Here is a 24762-nt window from a genome sequence, read left to right on the forward strand (position 1 = left end):
GAGGCACACATACTTGTGAATGGGATTTTCGAGTGAGCAAATCTGTTTTAACACATAATATGTTTTTATTATTATTATTTTTTGAATCTTAAAACTTATTTATTGATATAAACATCACAATTATTTCAACCTCGACACTAAGGGTAGCGATAGGTTTAGATGGCAGACTCGAGTTAGCTTTATATATCGGATTTATTCACTATTTTTTTAATGGATAAGTTAGAGAGAGAAAAAGAGAGCTTTGATAAGTGAGACTAGTACAATTGATACGGATTATTATTATTATTATTATTATTATTATTATTATTTTGCCTCTGTTTCCTTGATAAATAAATAGAATAGGTGAAGATGACAGCACGTGAGATTGATGTAAGACCAAACATAGAGCTGGCACAAGGCTCACTTGTGGGGCCTCTGTCTATTGCTTCCTTTTTACTAGGATACCCTGCGAAGGCCTGCTGAGGTGTCCTTGTCAGGTTGGAATATGTTTAAACACTTACCCCCCTCTCTCTCTCTCTCTCTCTCTTTCTTTCTCTCTCTCTCTCTCTATATATATATATACACACACACAAATCGAATATTCTTCATGCTGCAATTACAAGACAAAGAAGGATGCCGTACGTAAAAGAAAGCCAATCCACCAAAAGAATCAAATAACTGTAGAGAAAGGGAGAAGAGAAAAGAAGCGGTAACAAAGTGAAAGATTAAATGCACAAACACGCCAAGGAACCTAACAAGCATGCAAACATGGACCTGTTCTTGCTGTCCCCCATTCCCGCAGCATCCTTGATGATTCCCAGCCCACGATTCCTGGCACTCCGCATGGTGGAGTAGACGAAGGCCAAAGGAGAAAAAGAAGTGAGAGGAGGCGGCCCGTGATAGCAAAGTAAGGCTCCCATCATTACAAACAAACAACTATGGATAACTAGTCACAGCTGAGCTCTTGCTCATGCTCTTGTCCCCTCGTTTGCAGAGAAGATAGTCGAATATGCTGCCGCTGCCCGGCGTCGGCACGTTCAGAATCGGACTAATTCTCACTGCATTGCTACCGTATGATCGCCGCGAATTCCCCGAGTAGTAGTAGACTTTTGTCTTGGGTTCGTTTGCGCCTTTCCTGAACAGCTCGCTGAATGGGCGGCTGCTGCCTTTGCCTATACCGGCGGATGAGTAGCTGTTGTCGGTGATGGCCGGCTTAGCGTTTGGCCTTTGCGTGGACGACGAACCCGAGGACTTGCTCCGCAGCAAGGGGAAGGGGCAAAGACTGCTCCTGCTGCTTCCGTAGCCGACGCTGCTGCTCCTGCGGAACCGCCAAAAGGGCGTCGGCGGAGAAGCTCTTCCGATGCCGTTCGCTTCGGGACCGGTCATCATCTCCCGGAGGCTGTCGCGGCTCCTCCGGCATGTGGCTGTTGCAGGAGGGGCTGCTACTGGCGCCGACGGCCGCGACGAGGAGGGAGGATTCTTGATGGGTAGGGGGAGGAGTTTGCCGTCGGAGAAAAGATCGTCGGCGAGGGAATGGTCATGGGAGAGGGCGTCGATGGCGAGGCTGAAGTCGAAGTCGGAGGGTGCGGAAACCTCCAGAGGAAGGGAGACGTCGAGGCGGCGATTGGCGTCGGTGGACTCGGAGGCGTCGGTCTGCGGGAGGTCGACGTCGTGGGAGAATGAGATTCTTGGGCTCGCCCCCGTCCATCTCAAGCTCTCCAATCGAACCTCCATTACCCTGCTCCACTCCGCTCCGATAGAGGAGGGGGAGCAGCAGCAGCAGCAGATAGAGGGGGATTAGATAAGCAGGGGAAGGTAGACGCCGGTCACCAACTACATATGGTGACGTCTGGCTCCGTGCGTGCGCGCTGCGGTGGGGTGCTGCGTGAATTAAATAAGCCCCGTCACCAACTACAGAGGGTGATGATGCTTTACTCGGGGATTAAATGAGGGAGCAGACGTCCGTCACCAACTACCGACGGTGATGTGCATCGGGTGGGGTGCGTGCATGGAAAAGAAGGTCGATGCGTACACGTCTTATTGTCTCGGCGTTGAGAATTATGAATGCTTATGTGTGCCTATAAGTAAGTATATAAAAGCCAAATCGGTAGCTTATTTGCATATCCTAATGCAATGGGGATAAAAGAAGTGAGCTTGCAAGGGATTTCTTCCAAGTTGATTACGAGAATAAAAGCAGGTGTTAAAAGTTATTGGTGCGTACCTCATGGACAGCTACCGCCATATGAAGAAGCATTCCATCCAAGACACACAGTCTTTTGCTTAATCCAATTTGCCAGCGGAAGAATCTGACACGGATGCATTAACTTGAATGCGCTGCTTACCCTTCCGCTGAAATGGGCAGTGAGAAGTTAGCAACCAGAGAAAGCAGAAGAACCATCACGACGGATGACTCAGCTGCTCACCTAACCACTCAGCACACTGGCAGCAGCTTGCTATATTTCCAGTCTCGTAATGCCTACCAGTAGGCATTACGAGCATCAATCTTTATCCCAGCAGCGTTGAGCAGCATCCACGACAAAATGAATTGATTCGGCATCGTAAGCCTATGGCTGGAGCATCACACGAGGAGGATCTCATATGCTAAATTTAAAAGGTCAACATAAAGAAGAGTCGGTGCAAAAAATAATACAATTTGATGAAAGGTGTCTTGGTTCATCACATTGGCAGGGAGGTTTCGGACCTGTTCTCAGAACAACTTTGCCAGCTTTTATGTACAGGAAGGTGCTAGATATCCATCTTTCTCACAATTGTTATGGCAACGTCGTCGTCGTCGAGGAGGAGGATAATAATAGGTACAAAGAATTGATTGCATACTGGGCACGAGTTCGGAAGCAATTCAGATTAAACGATTAGGGAGATATGGGTGGCTACCGGAGGTCTACCACGTCGAACTTCAGGTCAGGGTTCATGTAGACATCGGAGCAGTGGTCATAGATAGGCCCACCATCTGATGGCTGTTGGTGAGGATGGAAGCCACGCTGTTGGCACTGCCTTATGACAGACATGCCTCCTGGTGTGGTCAGCCGAAATATCCCGTGGGTTCTGCATGTATAAACAAGTTTAACTCTGCTTCATGATGCATAAATGCCAACAAATGTAATGTAATGCATTGCTAGTGCCTGACTGATAAAATGTTTAACAAATTTTTAGGCCCCAACAACTAAATGAAGAGTAGAGAAATAATAACTGGCTCTTTGAAATACATGGACTCCCATCAATGTGGGATTTGAGAGTTCAAAGATGTCAGCATCTTAACCTCATATGCAAACGGTCTCTTCTTAAAACCGCAAAAACTCAAATCATGAAAGAGCAACTTCACTATGGTGACAAGGCTCTTCCGCAATTTAGGACCAGCAATATCGGCTAAAAAGTCTCGTTCATGAGTTTTAGTTGATAGCCAATAATGCCTCTATACCAAGATTGACTATGAGCTTATCCTAGCAAGCCTGGTCAAATTAAAAAAATGAAACTAATGCAAAAAGACAATTCCTGACCGGGCAAGGCAACTGCATAAAAATCACATCCCCAAGCTGGGTTCAAGCTGAAAACATGACAGCCCATTGACAACCCAAATCAGCTAGTTATATAACAAAAAAGATTCAAAAACCAATAACCTCAAGGGCACAACTGAAACAAGCTATTAGCATGGCAAGACTGTAACAAATGTATGTAAGAAATAAAATTCATACCTCGAACCATCTCTTGGTGCCATGACAATTGCAATAGACTCAGGCAACATAATCTAGTCAAATTTCAGCTTCATTAAAAACTTGACTTTGACAAGAAACCAGGAAAACTAGAATAGTGTATATAATCTACCTGATACGAATAGTGTGTGTGTACATCAATTGAGGACATGAAACATGACTGAGTAGGATGAGTCTGCAAATTTAACAGAAGATACTTGGTTAGGCAACCTCATTGGTTCACAGCAAACATATGCCTGTGCATTTGCATCAACTCAACCAAAAACGTGCCAGCACTTGACTCTTCCCAGAAGTAAATGATATACATTATCAACAAAATAAAATCCAATTCTGTAAAAACACTATGTTTAAGAGCTCTGACTTTTCAAAGAATGGCGGATAGATCGACAAATGCACAAAGTCAAGCTTCATAATTGAAGTTCAGTTTTCCTGCAACATGCTTTCTAAATAAGGATGTGACAACATCAGAGATATGGTGAATGGATAGGATAAAAGAAGTTCCAGGAGATAGCACAGGCCTGCCAAAGTAGGCCATGAAAATTTTGCACATACTGATCTAACTATAAATACACTGGAGAGTAATTAAACATTTTAAAATAGTTGAAAAGCATCTGTTTTCTTGGGTTACAGGAACCTCCAAAAAAATGATAAATTTAACCATCATTTCCTTTGAAGAAAGATCTAACTTGTATGCTATATAAGTGAGTCCAAGACATAATGTACTAATATAGCAGGTTCATCTAACATAAATAATTACGAGACTCATTTCCAGTCCTAAGTAGTAAATTAAAAATGCTGAAATTTTCAATCATTACATGGAAAATAAGTTTTTCTTATGAAGGATAACATCATTTATTTTTTCAAGTAGTACTCATATAAAATTAGTTATCGCTAAATTACGGATGCAGTCAAAGAAATTCTCTTGATAAGAAGCATGCAGGAATATGTATATACTCACATGAATCCATCCCAGGGGAAACAGTGACTGTTTATCCTGATAGTCAAATATTTCTTCTTCATTTGTTGTCTGACACTGAATCATATCATAATCAATCACAGTAGACCATAATTTCATAGAATGAAAAATAATGCAAAATGAGATACCACTATCTTACTGAATCAGATGTCGACTCCTGCTTAGGGATGATGAGAGCTGTCACATAGAACTTTCTGTTTTTCTGTAAAAGCAAAAGATATTTTTTGTGAACATATCACCCGAGCTTATGGTGCTCTATATTGAATACAGATGGTTTCTTACAAGTGAACCGGCAAGGACACCACATGTTTCTAAATTTCTGACAGTATTTGATTTTGCAAGCCTCATAAAACTATCCATCAGAGATGTTGACTGCAAGCAAAAAACAAACCAGTAATTAAAAGAAAACATGGAAAGAAAACAAAGAAGGAAAACCCTATAAATAAAACACGGATGATTCTCAAAGCCTCTGCCAAAAAAAAAAAAAAAATTCAAAACAGAAAAAGAGTGGACTATTGTTCATTAGTCTGGAGGACCCACTATGTGAACTTCCTGAGGAGATTCTGCATGAATTAGCTCATCCTGCAAAGAAACTGTTTGTGAAGTTAAGGAACAAGAATCTTGTGCTGTAACATGAACATCCTGTACTTCTGCAAGGACTGGTGGAGGACAGAGTTCTTTGACGATATCCATCTTAGGATTCACATCTGAAACATCCAAGCTAACCATTGGATGTGGTTCTTCCTGTGGTTGAGTGGAATCATCTTGCAACGAAAGAACTTCCAGCATAGATTTTTCAATTTCCGAAGTGCCATTTTCCTTCGCGGCCCCAGGTTTATCCTCTGTTGGTTGAAGCAGGCTGTTGCATTAAGGAAAAGAGAAAGAACAACCTTGTTTAAGTATTAATGCACTGACATGTTTCAAAAGAAAGGTGGGATAAACAGGTTTGAAATCCCTCTCCTATGTTCTCTCTTCATTTTTTCTTTTCCTGTCTTTGTCCCTCCTCTCACTCCCAACACATAGGATTCTTCAGAACATATTAGAGCCCCTGTAGGCCTGTACCGTTGACACTTCTTTATGATAACATATTGCATGTCTTAATGAGTTTATATTATTCTATATGTGGCTTCAGGATATGTCAAATACTGATAATATTTGTAGCTTGGATCACTTATTTACTCATCGACCATAGCAAAATTACAATAATCGTCCTCGACTTCCACATTATAAAAAAAAAGGAAAAAATAAACAAAGGGGATGACACATCAAAAAAGAACAATGACCGCATTGAGATGACAGAAAACCAAGTGGAACAAAGAGATCAAAGAGTTTAACCTTGGGAACTCAATTGGAGTCAGGTCCAAATTGCTTGGGTATTGGATCTACAGTAACAAAAAAAGGGGTGTGATTATCATTAGAATAATATGAAACAAGTATTTAGTGGACAGTAAATATACCCTTCGATCAGCAACAGGTGGCTTCCAATGCCCATGAAGACCATTTGGACCCAAGATTGAGTGTCTTGATAGTGTTTCCTCCTTGGGGGGCAGGAAACTAAGAGGATAACAGAGAGCGCAAAGAAAAAATATCAGAAAATTGTTAAATGATGAGCCAATCAGCACAAGAGAAAAACAATTGGATAGTGAATATGCAGCTTTTTGTTGCTAAATTCAGCAAAATATGCTGTCAAATTTTATCCAGTTATGATTAGAAGCTACGACTACATGCACTTGCTGTTACTTCCTGATAAAAATTGACCTGTACTATGTGAACCAGTGCAGGTCAAGAATGCAAACACAATCCCAACATCAAATATTTATCATCTAATTAACATCACTATCAGATAACAGAGTTCAATCGATACAAGTTCAAAGTTCAAGAGTTCACAGGAAGCATGATATCAACAATAGGCATGGAATCAAAAGTAGGTAAACAGGTGGTGTTGCAAACATAACCATCATGTGTTTTGTACCAATCTTTGTGTCAAGGCTCCGCTTAGCCACTAAGGTAAAGGCAACCCATAATTCAGATTATTTTTCCATGGGTGACTTGTACCATAGTTACAATTTCTTTTTTTCTTCTGTATGTGAGCATTGAACTAGTAATAATTATGAATTGCTTCTTTTGAATAAGTTATTCTCTCTATTTTGACTATAGATTTTAAAAAGGATATTAATTAAAATTTCATAATCTGCCTCTATGTATTTATCCTAGAACATGATGCTTTTCTTCTACACTTCTATACTATATCTGAAACCAATTTGAACCCGGAAAATTAGAATGTTTTTTTCTACTTTTTATCAACAATTATGTGATCAATGTAGCTTCCCACTAAAATGCATGATTATAATAGTGATACTGCAAACTGAAGAAAGTTAGGACTTAGGATATTCCATCCGACACAAATTGAGAAACTTCCAGAGCTTATATTTAGAGCCTTACAATTTACGAAATTGATCTTCTCTGCTGTTGGTTGAAAAACTATTTCTCTGAACAATAGGACTCCTATAGAATCCATCTCTCACAACTGCTCTATAAGCCTGCAACATAAGAATAGACGCACACAAATAAAGATATGAAATATGTATCAGAGATACACAAACAGCCTACTTATAACAGTCATCTTTATCAGTTTGTAGAAAAGCCACCTTTCGTGTCATAGTGAGAGGCCACAATACCTGACTGGTTCTGTTATTTTCTATCTTCTTTTTCACCGGCGGCCACACAAATGAATCATCAAGAGAACCATCTTCTAAAGCTTGTCCCCATATATTCACTTGGCTTCTGTTCTTCCTATTTAATTCTTCAAGTCGACGTTGTACATCTGGCTTCAATGCTTCTAACTCATTCAAGGCATTCAATAATCTCTGTGTAAACAGTAATAAAAGTCAAATAAAAACTTTCTCCAAGGTTTTATTTTCTTAGCATGGACAAAGCCCATGATGTGCAACAGGATCTGCGCTAACTGAAACAGATCAGCACAAGCACCATGAAGACTTCACTACAGTACGGATCCCCACAGAGACCAACAATCAACTCTCAATTATCCAAATATGAAAGGGAAAAAAGTTCAGCTAACACAAATATCAACTGTATTAGCAACACAAATAAACAAAAAGCGAGTTACCTTTCTGAAATACAGTTTTTCATTTTGTAACACAACCTGATAGTCTTTGTGGAATGGTATGGTCTCAGTGATCAAACTGCATTAGAAAGAAATACGTTCCTTATGTAAGTTAGTTTACATATGAAGAAACATACATCTAAAGCTAAAGGAAAATGAACAATAATTGAAAGGTTCATATGCTTGTTTTCTTATATATGCTCAGATAGTCTTCCAAACACATAATACACAGGGTAAGGTTGAGGTACATGAAAAAAAGATGAAAAGCTATAATACTACTTGAAAGGTTGAATATACAATTCTAACAAAAACAGCCCCAGATAATGGAATTTAACCAAAAAAAATTATAGAAGATGGAACATCGATAACTAAGATCATTGATTGTCACATTCATTTCAACATAAATATGCATAGACATCAGAAAATATAAATTAAATGATTTAGAAGTCTCCTATTACCTGTCAATTCGTGAGAAAATAGCTAATAGAAAATATCATAACAGGCAGGACCAAATCAATAAATGGCTCAAGTGGATCCAAATTATCTAGATTCTTTCTTTTTGATCTATTAGGACAATGTAAATGTGGCCTCTTGATTAGTTTCAACAAATCCATTACTAACCAATCCTATATAGCTTTGATCAACTAACAACAAAAATCCAAAACTGAATTAGTTTCCACCCTCATTTTTCTTCCAGATCATATTTCTCTTCCATAATACCTACTTCAAATGTTTATTAAACCAATTGTTCTTTTATATTTTCCTACATGCAAAATTATAACTTAAGAATCAGAAACTGCTTCTTTATTGAGCTACCATGAGGATCCAAGCACTATCAATTGGTAAAAAAGTAGACTATGAAAAGGGAATATTATTATTTAATCCATTTTTCCCATTTAGAATTGCATTCTTATTCTTGTATATATTTCATCTTCCTTCTGCCTAATTATTCATTGACAGTATCTTTTACTTGGACCACAAAATCTCCATGTCCCAAAAACTGAAAAAAAAAAAAAAAAAAAGAAGCTTTCATATTTATGAAAAAAAATAGTGCTAAAGAACCACATTAATAAGCTTAAGGAATTGTAGTTCACCAATATTAAAAGATCAAGACAAAAAAGCATTAAAGGAGCTCTGATGACAATTCATCACAGGAATATGATTATTTACAGAGGAAACAAAGTCATGCGAATATGTTCCAGAATAAATAGCTTTAATTTGAATTTATAAGTCTACAGTTAGTCGTGAGTCAATAGTCAAATTTTATTTAAGTTCATTGTGTCAATTCAAAGTTCAAAAATTAGTTTTGTGAAATTCAAACAATAAGTCTTCTCGAAACAAAAGAGATAGCAGTTAGATTTAGGTGTGGGACTTAGGGCTTAGCCGAAGTCGACTGAATACTTTGAGGGCTTGGTATTAGCATTGTTCAATTAGACAATTAACAGTTAAGAGAACAGAAAAAAGTGCCAGATGATTAGTTTTAGGGAATAGTGTAAGTGTTTATAAATCAGTTTTTTTTCCTTTTTCTGTTTTTAGAAACCTTCAAAGTCTCATGATGGGATAATATATTGGTCAATTTACAGGAAGGGGACAGTAAGCTGAGTAGTTTTGTTTTATGTCCTACGAAGTTTTAGAAAAACATGACTGTTCAAGTACTATTAAAAGAAGGGTATGGAAACAAATAGGACATGACAAACTCATTAAAGAAAAAGGAATTGTCATAGGCCGGTTGGCATTGCATATCTTAACATTGTTTTTTTTTTTTTTTTTTTTTTTTTTTGCAATATGTTGTCTTTCATTCATTTGCAGCATTCAACTCATTTACCAAAGTTCTAAAATTGAATCCTCTCAGGTTATCTTTGAAACTTATTCATGTTTACTCACTTGATGTTCACAAACTTTTCGCATCATAAAAATTTATTCTGTTTTAGGGCTTCTCAAAAGGGCAGCTAGAGAGTAAGAAAATTATTTCAAGATGGGGGTTCAGCACCAATCTTCAAAAATTATTTACCTCATTGGAGATCCTCAATATCATCTTCATCAATGGGCATATGAAGGTTGCGTACTTTACTAGTACTCCATACTTTACCCTATATCTTTGTAAGTTGTTACATGCTTTTGCCTTGAACATAAGAAGCCTAAAAATGCAGAACCTTTTTGGAACAGATTCTTGAGACATCAATTGAGACATATATGGGAAGTATTAACATGCCAGCGGAAAGGAAAAGAGGTTAAGGGCAAGAAAAGACTGGCCTGTGGGAAGGTGATGACACACCATAAACTCATTTTCCCTTTTTTCATGATCTCATAGCTATTTTATTTACCATGAGGTGCCAGCTGACACAACATGGTAAATAAAATAACAACAACCAGTTAGTGTCATCATGCTACTGGAACTTAAATCCTTGCCTCTAATTTCATTACTATATTGCTTGTTGTTTTCTCTCTTACTGTTTGTACAAGTAAATATCACCGTAAAGCAATGAACCATCAAACATAGAACCAAAATTTGACACCTCGGCATCACATGCCCGACACCTCAAAGCCACATGGCAGGCACATTGATGTCAAGTGGCTCCGTCTCATCCCGCCAACCAATCACCCCCACCATCCGATCAGCACCACATGTCAGAGCATTATGCCATCCCGGACTTGGCGAGAAGTGGTGACAATTATGCCCGAGACTGGCACACCACGTTCCCACGCATGGTGCCTCATCCAAAGAAAATGGCTTCCGGAACCCACTGGAAAAGGGGGAGCAACAAATACGTAGAACACAACATTGAACTCAAAAATCGTCCAACCAGTTTAATAATTGAAGCATCAGAGGGGCATTGTCGAGAGTGCCCCAACACAGTTTTTATAGGGTTCAGATAGGATTAAGAGAAGTTTGGCTTAAGACTGGCTAACGGAAAGGACTAGGTTAGATCCGAATTAGCCTCCATCTTGGACAACCAAAAATCTGACTTAACAGATTGGTGTTAGGAGGATAAGTGGAGGTGATGAAGCAAAATGACTCCAGATGATGCCTCATCATAACTATGAGATCTAACCTTAAAGCAGAATGGGTTTTATTTGGTGTATGCTCCAGATCAACCAAGTTACATCAAAGGCTAAGATAAAAAGGCTCAATGCATTTACAAATAACATGCACTCATTAATAAATCTAAAGAAAGGAATTAGAACTTGAGAAAAATATGTGATGCAGATGTGTATGCTCAAATATGATCTCATAGGTGCCTTAAAGAACCAAATTCTAGTTATGAGCTGGTAATTTACATTTAAAATGCATGAATTAAGATATTACCGAGCAATTTCCTCACCTAGAAAATCTCATAAGCATAACAAAAAGATCGATAATATTCTTCTCGCTCCGATAAATTTCCGCCTGCACTAATCCAATAATTAGGAGATCGAGATTAAAAAGATGAGAGAAGAATAACTAGACCTCTCAACAACATAATAAATCAAATTGGACAAAGTACACTCGTAAGATCAGCGATTAACTGTGAACTCAGCAGAACTAAGTCTAAGATCTCTTGGCAATATTAACCAAAGGCAAAAGAGAGCACCAACTACTAAAAAGTTCCTTCAAATCCCTCTTAATTGTAAAATGCAGTAGTGTAACAACTAGCATGTTTCAATTAAAAAAAAAACATGTTTCAATCACTGAAGCAAAATAAGTTACAGTTATATTTTCCATATTAGTACGGACAACATGTGGAGAATCTTTTACTATAATGAACAACTTCTTGAAGATTACCAACCAAAAGAATACGAGGGAGGAAAATCACCATGTGATTAAAAAGATACAGCAACATAATAGAATCAAAGCAATGCCCAAAGTTAAAAGGCCCACATCAATAAAATGTCTAGGACATCTACCATAATTGACCACCTAACTTCCAATGTGCAAACTGATTCGGATTGAGAATGAGCTTATTGTGCATTTAAGCTCTAAATTTCAATGAAAAGATCATAAAAAAAATTCTAGAGTCATAAAATAAATGGCCTATTTACAAAAGTTAAAATGACAAGCCTATCGGTGAATGGATTGGGATAATGTACAAAAACAAAAGTAAAACTTCTTTCCCATGCAAATAATAGGAAAGTGAAGGAATTATTTTTTCCCATGCCAGTTCTTTGACATCTGAGTTAAGAAAATACATTCTAAGATGCGAAAAAAATGCATCAACCATCAATGAGAGCAAAACATCATAGGATGACCAATAAGTGTTCATCCAAACTCAAAAGAACAGTCAACCATGCAGTCTCTACCTCATAACAAGAGAGAGGTGTCGCATGTCATCATGGTCTGGAAAAAAACTGCTAATCATAAAGTACAAAAGGAAAAAGTGGCAGATAACATGCTCAGCAACACAATGGTTACAACACAAGAAAAAGAGTGTCAGATTCCAGAGATGCAACAAACGAATTGACATCAACCAAGATAGTGGTTTGCTTTTATGTGTAAACTCTAGTCACCTACTTCTTTGTGACATATTGATTCTGAATTTAGTACATAGTATAACTGACATTGGTTTTTTTTTGTCCCCCATGGTCCACAAAATCACAGCTCTGGTAGTGATGACAACAATATTTGTTGTGAACAGACAAACTAATTTAGTTGCAACGAAACTAAAACATATCTTGTTTAAGTGATTCGTCTTTCAAATAGACACTGTTTTAAAATTTTTGGTGGTCAATTCCATAACATTTCTCAAACAAGAATGTCCTTGTTCAGAAACCCAGAATTGCATGCCCATAAACTAGAACATAGAGGATCTATACAGTAAAAGTAAATTAAGGAAAAAGATGAATAATGTTCTATTGCCATGAATATTTCCAATATTCACCAAGCAAAAGACAAAACTGTATGAACATACTTCTGCTTATAATATTGGTTAACAAACATAAGAACCAAGCTACTCCATCGTCTAACAGAATGTGCTACTCTATTATTTTGCAGGTTGCCACCGATGTTACCAAGTGAACCCTAAGACCTGACTCTCCTGTTTTTCAAGCCCTATGAAGAACATTACCAAAAACTACTAACCTAGCACACATTATGAACAATATTGCCACGTGTGAAGATGCTGTTGCTAAAAGTACCATTCTTCCGAAACCACATGTATCATTTACCATGCCAAGTTTTTAATCTAAGTACTTGTATATATTCAAGATCCACAAACAAGAGAGGAAAAGAAGATTTTTTCACATATATTAGAAAAGGTATTAAGACCATGTTAAACATATGTGCTGGTTACATGGGATCCCAGAGCAAACAACAAAAAGAGAGTCTTGTTAGCCCTGAAAGAATAATCTAGTTTGATGACAAAAGTATTTCAGATCAACTGAGTGGTGTTGTATATTTTTCGCCAAATAAAAGTCGTTATGGCATATGAAGAATTTCTGATGCTTCCAACGAAATCAGTAGTCCATCGATTTCTGATGTTAGATCACATCTACTGAGGGAAAGATAAAAGCCTTAATAATATAATAAAAGAATCCAACTTCTCTTCCAACCATGAACAATTCGCTAAAATTAACTGCCCAGATTTGCCTAATCACGAGTAATCGATCAAACAACACATGAATTGCCTACATCTAAACCACTAGAAGTAGCGCCCTGACGAATAAAACGACAGTGCTGGCTGAACGCAAGAAACATTTTATCCTTTTCAAGGTTCATATAGTGAAAACATCCAAAGAAGGATCGAAACCTGTCTGAGAAGATTATGGGCGATCCGGTAGTAATAACGGAGAGAGATCCGATTGTCGACATCGAGCCTCTTGGCGCTCTCCGAGATATTGATCTCGCCCGAACAAGGCTTCATCTTAGGGTTTACTCCTGCTCCCGTCACCGGCTCTTCAAATTCGCATCCAAATCGAGACGAATCGTAAGGGATTCTCACCGATGGCAGAAAACCTATCCGTGAAAGAGATCGCGGTCGTCCTCCGAGGGCCTTCTTCGATGGCGATCCTGCGACGCGAGGGGGGAGACAGGAGGGCAACCCAACTCGCTCGTAAAGAGGGGCAAAACCGGAATACGGATCATTTTGGTTGGCATCGTTTAATGAAGATGGAAGACTTCGGTGGCAAAAACCGGAAAACTCATATTTACGATTTTACCCTCTCTGTCGGTCAAATCCTACGGTCGAAGCTTAACGGTGACCTCATGATGAACACAAACACTCACCCGGTGAAGAGTCAACTCGTTCGAAGTTCGATTCTAATTTGGTCCATTCGATTTGGTTTTGATCTGACTCGGTTCAAATCGACCGGTGCAAGAGACATCTTAATCTATCACAAAGTGGTTCCTGGACGCTTAATTATTTGGGTCCAATTAAAGCTCCGTGAAGGATTTCTCGGTTCGGTAAATGGGCTTAATCCGAGAGCTCGATTTGGGCCAGCCTGTGAAGGGAAAGGAGGAGTAGGTGAACCCAGGTCCGACCCAAGTCGAACTGGCGTTATGTGCCCCATGATTTATCTCGATGCCGGACTTTGGAGTACCATCGCTGGGGGCAGCATGGCCTTGGTATGGTGAAGCCATGTACGGGGATTGGATTCTCATAACTATTGAGTTGCCTCTTGGTCGCATCTCCAAATGGTGCCTGAGGTATTACACAATCAGTCTGCGTCGGGAGCATCTCAACTTAACCCATCTAATACTTAAGTCAGCAAAAAATGAAAAAGAAGGAAGATAATAAATAGTATGAGCAATATGAATGAAAAAATATAAATTTTTTGTCTAATTATTTTTGTCTAACGCTTGATTTTTATGCGTGAACAACGAGTGGTTTAAATATACGTTAGCCAATGCCCCTCTTACCGTATACGGTGGAGGCATTAACGAGGACGATTTACTGACGTGTATCCTTTAACGTCCTAAGCAAATCAATGGGATCTCTCTATCTATAAATCCCTATTGATGACACTTAGCCAAACTTTTTCCTATCGATAATAAAGCAAAGATATATCATTTTCGTGACTAAAATTGGTCAAGTAAGTCTCTTTAGGGGGTTTGTCTCGGCTGAGTTCATTTTGGGATCATCTGCATTTGGCATGTGTTTGGTTGCGTGTGAGGAGCACGCGTTACATGCTCGGAGATGGATTGAGATGTAAGGTGGACAAATAAGGTAATTATCTCCGGATATTGTTGATATTGGTGGGTCCAAGTCAGTCGATAGAGAACACCCACACGGGAAGGAATACATGCTTTTGGCCCCCATTCGATTGGTTTTCCCATATAAAATATATTTAATTTTAGTATCTCCCGTCTTTATTTGCCTTTTCTTTTTCTAGTTTGTTTCCGTTAAAATTATAATTGAAGTATCAAAGGAGGATTCTACCCGGTTGACTTAGGATGAGAAGATTGCAATTTTGATCTAACTAAAATTGTTTTTGGGGAAGTTGATTCGTGGATATTGACCTCATAGATAACAATGAATGGTACCAAAAAATGTTTTTAAAATATCTTTAATTTGGATAATATTTTCATGTATTTGTTTTTTACTTTTTACTTTTTATGTGGAGCTTCGGCTCAAAACCGATCGGTTAGGTGTAATCACCAATATTTTTTTTTTCTCCATTAACAGAAATCAAATTACCATGAGTGATGTGAATAATTAAAAATATTTTTTTAATAAAAATTATTTTTTATTTGTATAGTATGGTTAAGAAAATAAATAAAACTAATTTTTTTTATCATGTGAATAAGTTATGAATTTAATCAATCAATTAAATTATTTATTAATTTATTTCTTAATGAGTGATGTGATTTTTGAAAAATAAATAGCTTAATTTTATTTTATGTGTGAATCATAAAAAAAATAAATATTATAATTCTATATATGTGTGAAAGTAAAAAATAAAAAATAAAATAAATTATTTTTTTATCTTTGGATAGCTCATTTTCTAGATTTCCCTTTATCATTTTCCACGGTAGGAAGACTTAGGAGAGAACTAGATGTACTCATATACTCATATAGGATCCTCTTTTTTTTTTCTCTTTTTTTTTAATTTTTATATTAAATTATTATATTTTGTATGATGTTTAATAATATTTTAATTTTAAAAATTTATGATTAGTAAATAATGGTCATTGAATTATGATCTTAGAATGAGTACTTATGTTAATAATAGTTTCAATTCATTTAATTAAACACATTTATATTTCAAGTAATTATGTGTGAATTTTATAATTTAATTAATTTAAAATTAAAATTATAAATCTGAATTAGTTAGTTCACGATAGAATAAATTTTGAGAATAACTATTATGTTATAATAATTTTAAAAAAATTAAAAAAAAATATATTTAAAATATAATTTAATGAGAATGATTAAATTATATTCTAACATAAATTAAGTTAATTTGTTAGATTAGTCAATGTGATTAAGTATAATTCTAAATCATATAATCAAGTATGGTCCAACTCATATGGTTAGATATGACTCAACACATATGGTCAGATATAATTTAGTTCACGTGGTTATGCATGACCCGATCGTATGTGATCAAGGATGACCTAACTCATATAATTATATATGGTGCAACCCATATAGTGAAGCATGACTCATCTCATGTGGTTAAGCATGATCTAGCTCATGTGGTGAAGCATGACTTATCCCGTATGATCAAGCATGACTCAACCCATGCGGCTAACTATGACTTAACTTGTGAGCCAAGCATGATCTAGTTCAGTGGTAAGGTTTAACCTAACTTACAGGTAAAGTTGAGCCTAACCTATGAAGTTATGCTCACTTAGTTATGTGATTGGCGTTGAACACATTGTTACTCATCCATCTAACCCGTTGTACCTTAGCCCAACCTACTACTTAGCACAGGCATATACAATCTATGACTTAGGTGGATCAATTCGGTCTACGCTAACATTACGCGATACAGTTTAATTTTTTTCTATTGATTTGAGTTCGTTAGTTAACTTAATTAGATAGATTTTATAATATTTAAGTTCATTAGTTTGAGTTTAATCAATAGATTTGTTCTCTATAGAATAAATACAGTTTAATCAATAAATTTTTTCTGTAATAATAATAATAATCATAATACAACGATAACGACGACGACAACAATAATAGTGGATTTGGATTTTAAAACATGATACAAAACCTATACAACCTATGGATCCGACAAAATAAATCTGCACTAAACATGAGACCAAAATTTTGGAACAATTCGTTCCACCAAATGGAAATACAACCTTGTCAGTGCTTACCATTCGACAGTGCCTCCGGAAAACTCCCATCACCAATGCCCTTTGTACTGTCAATCGAAATTGATCTCGCAGAAACTACCATTTCATCACCAACACAATTTTCTTTGGCCATTAAATATGACAAGAAAGCCTACGAACTACACGACAATGATCGTTCAGATCGAGGACCATTCACCTGATCATATCACGAGAGATGTAATCTCAACTTGGACCGGTAGGATTCACTCAACACGCTATTAAACTATCTGTGTCCATCTCTAATTTTCCTTTTCCTGTTTTCGTCGTCTCCGAACTATGTATGACGTTAAGCGTTGACTTTTTTTTGGAAACCTCTTCTTCTTTTTCACAGTTTCTAAGCGTTAAAAAAATTAATCCATAAATGATCATAGACAATCAATTGATAATTCACCTTTCTTTATCATCCGGCTAATGTAGTGTATTAGTCAAAATTAAGATGCTTAGGAAGTCAACCTAAAGCAATCTGTATAAAATCGAAAAGAGCTCGAGCTCGATAAGAATCTGTCTGATGCTTAAATCACAGAAGGTAAAGTTTTCGATCATGGGACATCAAACTATAAGTTCCCTTTTGTGTTTTTCGTGGGAAAAATACGAGAATATTTAAGGTATTTTCTTACCTTCCTTGATGAAACCTAAAGCTAAATGAGATATTTATAGAATCAGAAGGCTTCGGAGACCACCCATGTGAGGATAAGAAGCCCATTAATATTATGAGATAGACTATCTAACAATGGATGGACTACGATGGTATTAATTTCTTAGAGTATAATCCAATAAGATCGATATTAAATGTTGACATCGAAGTGTTTGCCACTTGCTCTCGGTTGGCCAACCGAGAAGATGGCAAACCACAGCTTTAATGCTAGCCGCAAGTTACACAGCACAGGATCTAACCCACTGTTGCTAACCGAGTGGAGGTAATCGGAGTGGGACTCCGAAAACACAGTGGTGGTGTATGTGTATCCTTCTGAATCCTACGCTTTCATGGGAGTGAAGAGTAGAGGCACTGAAGCTCAAGGCAATCCAGCTGTTGTTGCCATAGATACGCATGTCTTCCTTGGAGATTTAGGTAAGGCTGTTCTACTGTACAGGATTTGGTGCAGTGCTGGGGTTTAATGGCCACAGGACAAAAGGAACAATCCTCCAGGGGTTCTGATAACCTGTGCGTCCTCGGGACTGTTGGAGATGGATCTCCCATGGCAGCTGTTGCCGCTGCAGCAGTGGGAGGGGGTGAAATCTAGGTGAAGTTATATGGCTGTGAGTGGAAACACATGATCTCTAAATGATATGGCCCATCCCGGGAGTTCAGTCCCTTCACGGGTCTATCTGACAAGGAAAGCTCGATGTGATTGGAGACTCGCACATGCATGCACTCGGCGGTGGCTTTGATGCTGCCCAATCTCTCTCTCTCTCTCTCATCTCTCCAAAGCACCTTTGTGAAACCTCTTCGGGATGTGACTGTCCAAAGAAGAGCCAGATTTCTTGTTCGAGATAATAAATACTTGCCACTGTTCTATTTCAGTTGCTTGATGCTGATATTAAGAAATATCTGCAAGTGTCAAGAATAGCATTCATGTCACATTCATGCCGTGAATTTAGGTTAAACTTCCAACAATATTCCCAAGTGATGTGATTATGTAGCGTAAAGACTTCCCTCGATGGAAGACAGATGCAGACAAAAAGATTGAGCAGTATCAGATCGAATTCTTTGAGAAAAAGAAACGAATATGAGGAAGCACTACACATATGAGACTTGAATAAAACCAAGCTTTAGCACAGCATTTAACTATGCAAGTGGGTTTTGTTTAAGATCAATGGTTTTGAGCTTAGCTTTGTACGCTGACAAGTGAAGGGTCATTTCATACAGAGCCCTAAACAAAAGTGATGCAGAATTGATGAGAAGACATATTTGCAAGTTGCATGAAGTTCCACAAGGAACCCCTAAGACTTTTCCACCCCCACTGTCGTGGAAAGGATCTCCTCAAACCAATGACCAATGAACGATGAAATCTTAACATACTAAACCCCCTCGACTCATGGACCGTGACATGACTTGAGACTTCAAGCTAATCTTTTCTGGTGATGAGATGCGACGGATCCTCTTCTCCTACCTACTCTCTCGGCAAAACCAGACCTCCTTCAATCTGTCCATCCGAGGGGTGGCTTTCTGTAAGCTTTCTTGCCAAGAGAAAACTAGGTTTGGTTCAACTAGCGAGCTTGTGGATGCTTCACGACCACAAATCGCCTACCTATATATGTTGGAGAAGCAGTCGGCCACACTTCTTTCCCACACAAAAATATGCTTGTTGTGGAGATTGCTTTCGAGCACCGCATCTCCTGTTTACCACTCATTCCTTCGAATGGAAAAATCGTGCCTTATCTTTATCAGATTCAGCTTTTCTTGATGCCATTTTCGTAAAGATCTCATATGAAAGACCGACTTGATTTGTGATCTCGAATCGCCCCTATTACAACTATGGCTTCTCAAAAATTAAGGTGGACGGGAATCTCGATGTCGTGTACGACCTTCTGCAAGGATATATACCTCATTTCCAAGTGAAATCGGCAATTTTGGCTGAGAATGCAATGGGGACGAGCATTGGAAATCCATGAGAGACGATGTTCTTTGCTATAAATTCTCGGTAGAAATAATAGTCTTCGTGTTTGGACAAAGTCCAAATGAATCCAGGGATGACGACTCGAAATCGATACGAAATTAGCATGGAAAGTGACCTCGGGTTAATTGCAGTGTGGTGCTCCGAGCTGCAACATTGTTGCTCACAGTTAATGTTGTCTAGGGATCCACCAAATCTCATGTTGTAGATCTCCATAACATGATGAGTACGTGGAAGTCCTTATCCAATCTTTATTCTCCAATCTCACTAGTTTATTGTACATGTCATGCAGGTTGGGAAGCTTCCAAAGAATATTTACCGAAACGAGTTACGTGTAAAAGAGCTAAAGAAGAAAAAAGATCCACAAAGCAAGCATCCCTTCCATCGCAATCCATCGTATAATATTGGATTACGATCGAAAGTTCTTCGCGGAGGATTTGCACATGAGAAAATTGCTTTGGATTATCGAGCATGGATAGTATATGCACGTGGCTATCGATCGCTCGGGCTGAGGAATCGAATAGAGGACAGCTGTCTGGGATAGATGTGGTGAAGTGACAGGATGAGATCCATCGGTTTGATGTGATGTTCTCATCGCAAAGGCCGCATCATCCTTTCTTCCGGACCATCACTCCTCGCTGTTCGCCGGTCTCCGGTTCTGTCATGCTCGTGAAGCCATCCAATGATGTAGCGACAACACTCCTTGGCGTTTGCTCCATGGAACTTGATCTCGCTGGGCCTCTGGTTCTCTGTACATCCTAGGCACTGTCAGCGGTACGTGGACCTTTCCCACAACTCATACATGAAAACCCTAGTCAAGAAGATGATGACGACCTTTACCGAAATGGATCGATCACACGGAGAAGGAGGACTAGCTGGCTTCAAGTGTAAGAAGCAGGAACAGAGTATACAGTTCACTTCGAGGTGCTACATGCTTTTTAACCCCTAAGAGTTATCACCGAAAGGAACCTTAGGATCTGCGCCACTGATGTAGCTTTTTAACATGTCACATAACTCGTCGAAGCTCCACAAGCCATCGACAATGGTGTTGCTGCAGTCGCTGTTAGCTACAGTGTAATCGGGCGACGCCGAATAGCCAAGCGCTGGTGCCGACACCGGGGCTAGGTCCCAGGTGCCTAGGTCGTAGGCATTGTTCATGGAGAGGCCACTAGAGAGTGGATCGAATGCGACGCCATCCAGCTCGTCGGGTGCTGTTGATGGGAACTCGGACACGGTAACCGGGAGCCGAGGGAGGACGGTGGAGCAGGAAGAGCTGCTGGGGCTGCGATTCTCCGCTACTGCCGGTGGCTCGTAGGAGGTGAGACTTCCGAACTGGTGATGTTGCATGCTTGGGTTGACGAGCTCATGGCGAGGACCTTGCGGAGCCTGGTCGGTCGTGGTGGTGTAGGCACCAAGAGATTGCATGCTGTGGGAAGAGCCCATCTTCTCAAGCAACCTCGGCATCCAATAGCAACGCACGGCGTCTCGGAACATGGCGCTGTTGGCGTCGACCTTGAGCTGTCTCGCCTGCTTCTGCACTCGAGTCCGCCAGTAGTTCTTTATCTCGTTGTCCGTTCTACCGGGTAGATGTTGTGCGATTCTAGACCACCTACACACGAAAGTTGACGTTTCGATGCATCAAGAGAGACCTTAATCGCAGAAACAGCTTATTTGTATATATGTTACCTGTTTCCCCACTTGGAGTGGAGTTCAAGAATCATGAGTTGCTCTTCAGGCGTAAGGTTGCCTCGCTTTATGTCGGGTTTCAGGTAATTCAACCATCTCAGTCGACAACTCTTGCCGGTTCTCTTCAAGCCTACGAATCAGCAAAAAGGATATGTAGCCCTAAATCTAAAAAAAAAAAAACCAAAGAAAGAAGAGGAAGCAAGAGTGGCCTTTGATGAAGTCATTAGCTAGCTAACAGGATAGATAGATGCCTGACTACCTGAACACCTAGCGAGGAGATTCCACCGGCCTTCGCCGTGACAAGCAATGTAGTGGATGAGGAGTGTGTCCTCCTCCAGAGTCCATGGCCCTCTCCTTAGCTCCATGTCCCCATATTTGCCGGATGATCCCCTTGTCTCAGACATGCTTTGCTCCCTCCCCTCCTAAAGAATGCTTTCCTATAGGGAGGCTTGGAGAAGAGGGCTAAGTTTCCGTGTTATATAGGCCATGCAAGAAGAAGGAAAGCTACAAATAATGGGACAGGTCAGTAGTAGAAGAAGAAGTACCCCAAAGGTGAAACTTACTGGATCCTCTTTCTCTTTATGACTTGTGGCAGATACAAAGGATTTTTTGGATGCGATCTACTCTTAGTCATAGACTTTGGGGTTTATAGTGGAGAAAAAAGACATCGAGCTGAGCTCCTTTGGTGGCTTTTGAAGCTGTTTTCAGATTCTGGCCCTGCAGGAAACGTGTTTGACTGACCATACAGTGGTAGGTAAATACTGGTGACCTTGGCGTTATTAGAGTGTGAGTGTGTGTGTGTGTGTGTGTGTGAGAGAGAGAGAGAGAATGGGGCTTCATCTCATTTGCTCAATCTCAGCCGCTAGAATCTTTGGTAACATTTCTTCTCTCATCCTTTTGAGCTTCACATTTGAAATATGTCTCCCTCGTCCAACAAAAGAGGAGCAAGTTTTCCCCGTTTCAGAGACAGGACACTTTATCATGTCCTCAGCATTTGAACATCCTTTCTATCTTGCCCTTTTCCTCTGGGAATTGTGAATAAACATCTCACGAATGAGATATGAAATTTGCAAGTGCCAGATATGCGTACCATCGAATCTTTATCTGTGTCTCAGCTCAAGCCAACTTATTTCATTTTCATCTTCCATGAGCAGGAACCATGTCACCCTCCATGACGCCAAGCTTCCCATATATGATGCTGATATTACCTGTAAATTTCAGGGTGTTAATCATGTCATACACATTTCTTTAGGTTGTGCCAAGCCAACGACTTCTCTGACTGCTCCTTGCAGGAGCTGCTCGATCATTCAAAGTTCAGAAAGATTCGACCCGGCGAGCGATCATCGCCTATAGCCTCACCCGTAAGTTCGACATGCAAAGCAAAGTACCAGCATTACTTAATTGGCACTAGAAGCACTTCACTCCCTCCGCCTAAAAGACAGCACTTTTCTATGATTGTGTAGCTTTCCTTGGACCACAAAGCCATTGTTATTGCCAGGGCCTGTTAACCATGATATATGTGCTCACAAGTTCATCATCATTCGATGGAAAAGATGATAACCTAGCGGAAAAAAGATATATAGCTCCTAGGTGTAGAACTAATCCAATCCCCGCATCAGGCCAAGTGGGGAAATGTGATGTAGGCTTTAACCTTCTCTTAGGCTTCACCTACTAGTCTACCATCTAACTTATACGCAATATGTTCTCTCAACATCTTCTACAGTCTGTAGATGAGAATCACATGGAACCATCAATGTTAATATTTCTCTACCACTTCTGTGAGATTGTTCCGTCCTCGATGCCACTGGCACCATCAATGCTCGAGTCCTCCATGTCCTTTGAAGTGAGGATGCCGTTCCAGTTTGTCCATTCAGAGTCATGGAGTATGGTGATCGGGAGGCAGATATATTAACATCTTTTTCTAGTGATGCAGTTAAAATCCAGACAGCCACCTGCTTGGCGTTTCAGTAAAGCATCGATTTAGATTGCTTACTTTGAAGAAGGCTATGCTTAGATGACCTTGACAAAGCCACCTGCAACCTGCAGTGTTCATGGAGTAGGTTAATCGTGAGACCCCACTGCAAAGCCACTCAAGACTAGAGATCAAAACTGCGATGGGACAAAGAAGAAAAGGACAAGCGGGAAACCAATCATGGTAGATAACCAGACAGGCTCTCCTGTTCGTTTTCTGGGAAGCACCTCAAAGAGAAGAAGGATCATGCTTTGCACGATTTAATATGGGGCATAATCCCACAGTATTTTTTTCTTTTTCTTTGGGCCAAAATATTTCCTTGGAAGGAAGATTTCTGCGGTGTTCCTCGACCAAAGTACAAGGAAGCATTGCTGCTTCCTGTTTGCTGCCATCACCCGTCCTTCTTCCTCCATCATTGTGCTTGTCAAATAGAAAGATTCTACAATAAGCAGCGGCCATTGGACTATACTCGATTACTGTTCATCCTCAGTGGATTCACACATTATTTCCTCAAAAGAACTTAGATAGGAGGACAAAGTACTGTCAAGCCAGCGCAATTTGATCCCTTGTGGAGATAACATCATGTCTCGGGTTGTCTGTTCCGGTTAGGAAGGAAGAGAAGAACAATCCAGAATCAAAGAGAATGGTTTATATTTATAATTATATATATATATAAATTAATTATAAGATATTTGAGTTATTTCTACTCAGTACAAATTTTCTTATATATCTCTTACATCAAATTTATAATAATTTATAATTTTAGAAATTCAGAAACACCAAAAATATTTCTCATGTTTTTTTCATCATAATTTAGAAATATATGAGATATTTATAATAAAAAAAAAATTGGATCCTAATTATCAATTTTTTTCTTTAGGAAACTTCTTCTTATATTATAATTTCTTATGCAATTGGGACATTATCTCTTGAAGTTTTAAAAGACTTATCATTAGCAATAGTTAAGCGAGTCTCTGTCGACATGTATGACTGCTGCTCTCACCTCAACTTACTACAACTTGCAGGTGCTTTCAATAAAATATTAATAAAAGAAAAAGAAGAGAGAGAGAGAGAGAGAGAGAGAGAGATCATGTTGTTCTGACATGCCAATCATATGGTTCTTGGGGACCATCACTAGGTTGGCTCGAGAATGGGAAGTCTTTGTTTGCTAATGACCAACTGCATCAACTCCTACCTCGCACCTGCATTTGAGTTAGGTGGTGACAGCACTTGGCATGTCTCCGACTCAGCTTCCCCTTCCCCGGTCCGGTAAATCCGAGGGCGGAGGACGCCATCCATCGCCCTGAGACTTCAAACGATGGGAAGTAATCGATGTCATCAGTTCCACCTTTTTCCTCCGCCTTGGCTCGTTTTTATTCCTTCTTCTCGCTGAGTGCGTGTTGTAGTCGAAGCCTACGTTCAG

At 39.2% G+C, this 24762-nt stretch overlaps 3 protein-coding genes across 3 annotated transcripts; all 3 read right to left on the minus strand.

The window, feature by feature from the left end:
* Positions 1–618: 618 nt before the first annotated feature.
* LOC135625089 (uncharacterized) lies at positions 619–2543 on the minus strand. The gene is made up of 3 exons (XM_065129409.1): positions 2403–2543; positions 2201–2328; positions 619–1860 (listed from the first exon to the last, which is right to left on the minus strand). Exon 3 carries the CDS (start codon positions 1711–1713, stop codon positions 916–918), a length of 798 nt encoding a protein of 265 aa, XP_064985481.1. The 5' UTR covers positions 1714–1860; positions 2201–2328; positions 2403–2543; the 3' UTR covers positions 619–915.
* A 71-nt stretch (positions 2544–2614) lies between these two features.
* Positions 2615–13850, minus strand: LOC135625088 (AMSH-like ubiquitin thioesterase 1). Its single transcript, XM_065129408.1, has 15 exons — positions 13723–13850; positions 13531–13658; positions 11131–11195; positions 7811–7886; positions 7362–7550; positions 7126–7223; positions 6141–6237; positions 6019–6065; positions 5224–5542; positions 4966–5055; positions 4823–4885; positions 4666–4740; positions 3820–3882; positions 3690–3742; positions 2615–3042 (listed from the first exon to the last, which is right to left on the minus strand). The coding sequence occupies exons 2-15, from the start codon at positions 13642–13644 to the stop codon at positions 2868–2870; spliced, it is 1524 nt and encodes a 507-aa protein (XP_064985480.1). The 5' UTR covers positions 13645–13658; positions 13723–13850; the 3' UTR covers positions 2615–2867.
* A 6676-nt stretch (positions 13851–20526) lies between these two features.
* Positions 20527–21958, minus strand: LOC135625962 (transcription factor MYB62-like). Its single transcript, XM_065131125.1, has 3 exons — positions 21627–21958; positions 21368–21497; positions 20527–21290 (listed from the first exon to the last, which is right to left on the minus strand). Exons 1-3 carry the CDS (start codon positions 21769–21771, stop codon positions 20627–20629), a joined length of 939 nt encoding a protein of 312 aa, XP_064987197.1. The 5' UTR covers positions 21772–21958; the 3' UTR covers positions 20527–20626.
* Between the last annotated feature and the right edge of the window lie 2804 nt (positions 21959–24762).

The sequence above is a fragment of the Musa acuminata genome, chromosome BXJ2-10 (assembly GCF_036884655.1).
Source record: "Musa acuminata AAA Group cultivar baxijiao chromosome BXJ2-10, Cavendish_Baxijiao_AAA, whole genome shotgun sequence".
Lineage (NCBI taxonomy): Eukaryota > Viridiplantae > Streptophyta > Magnoliopsida > Zingiberales > Musaceae > Musa > Musa acuminata.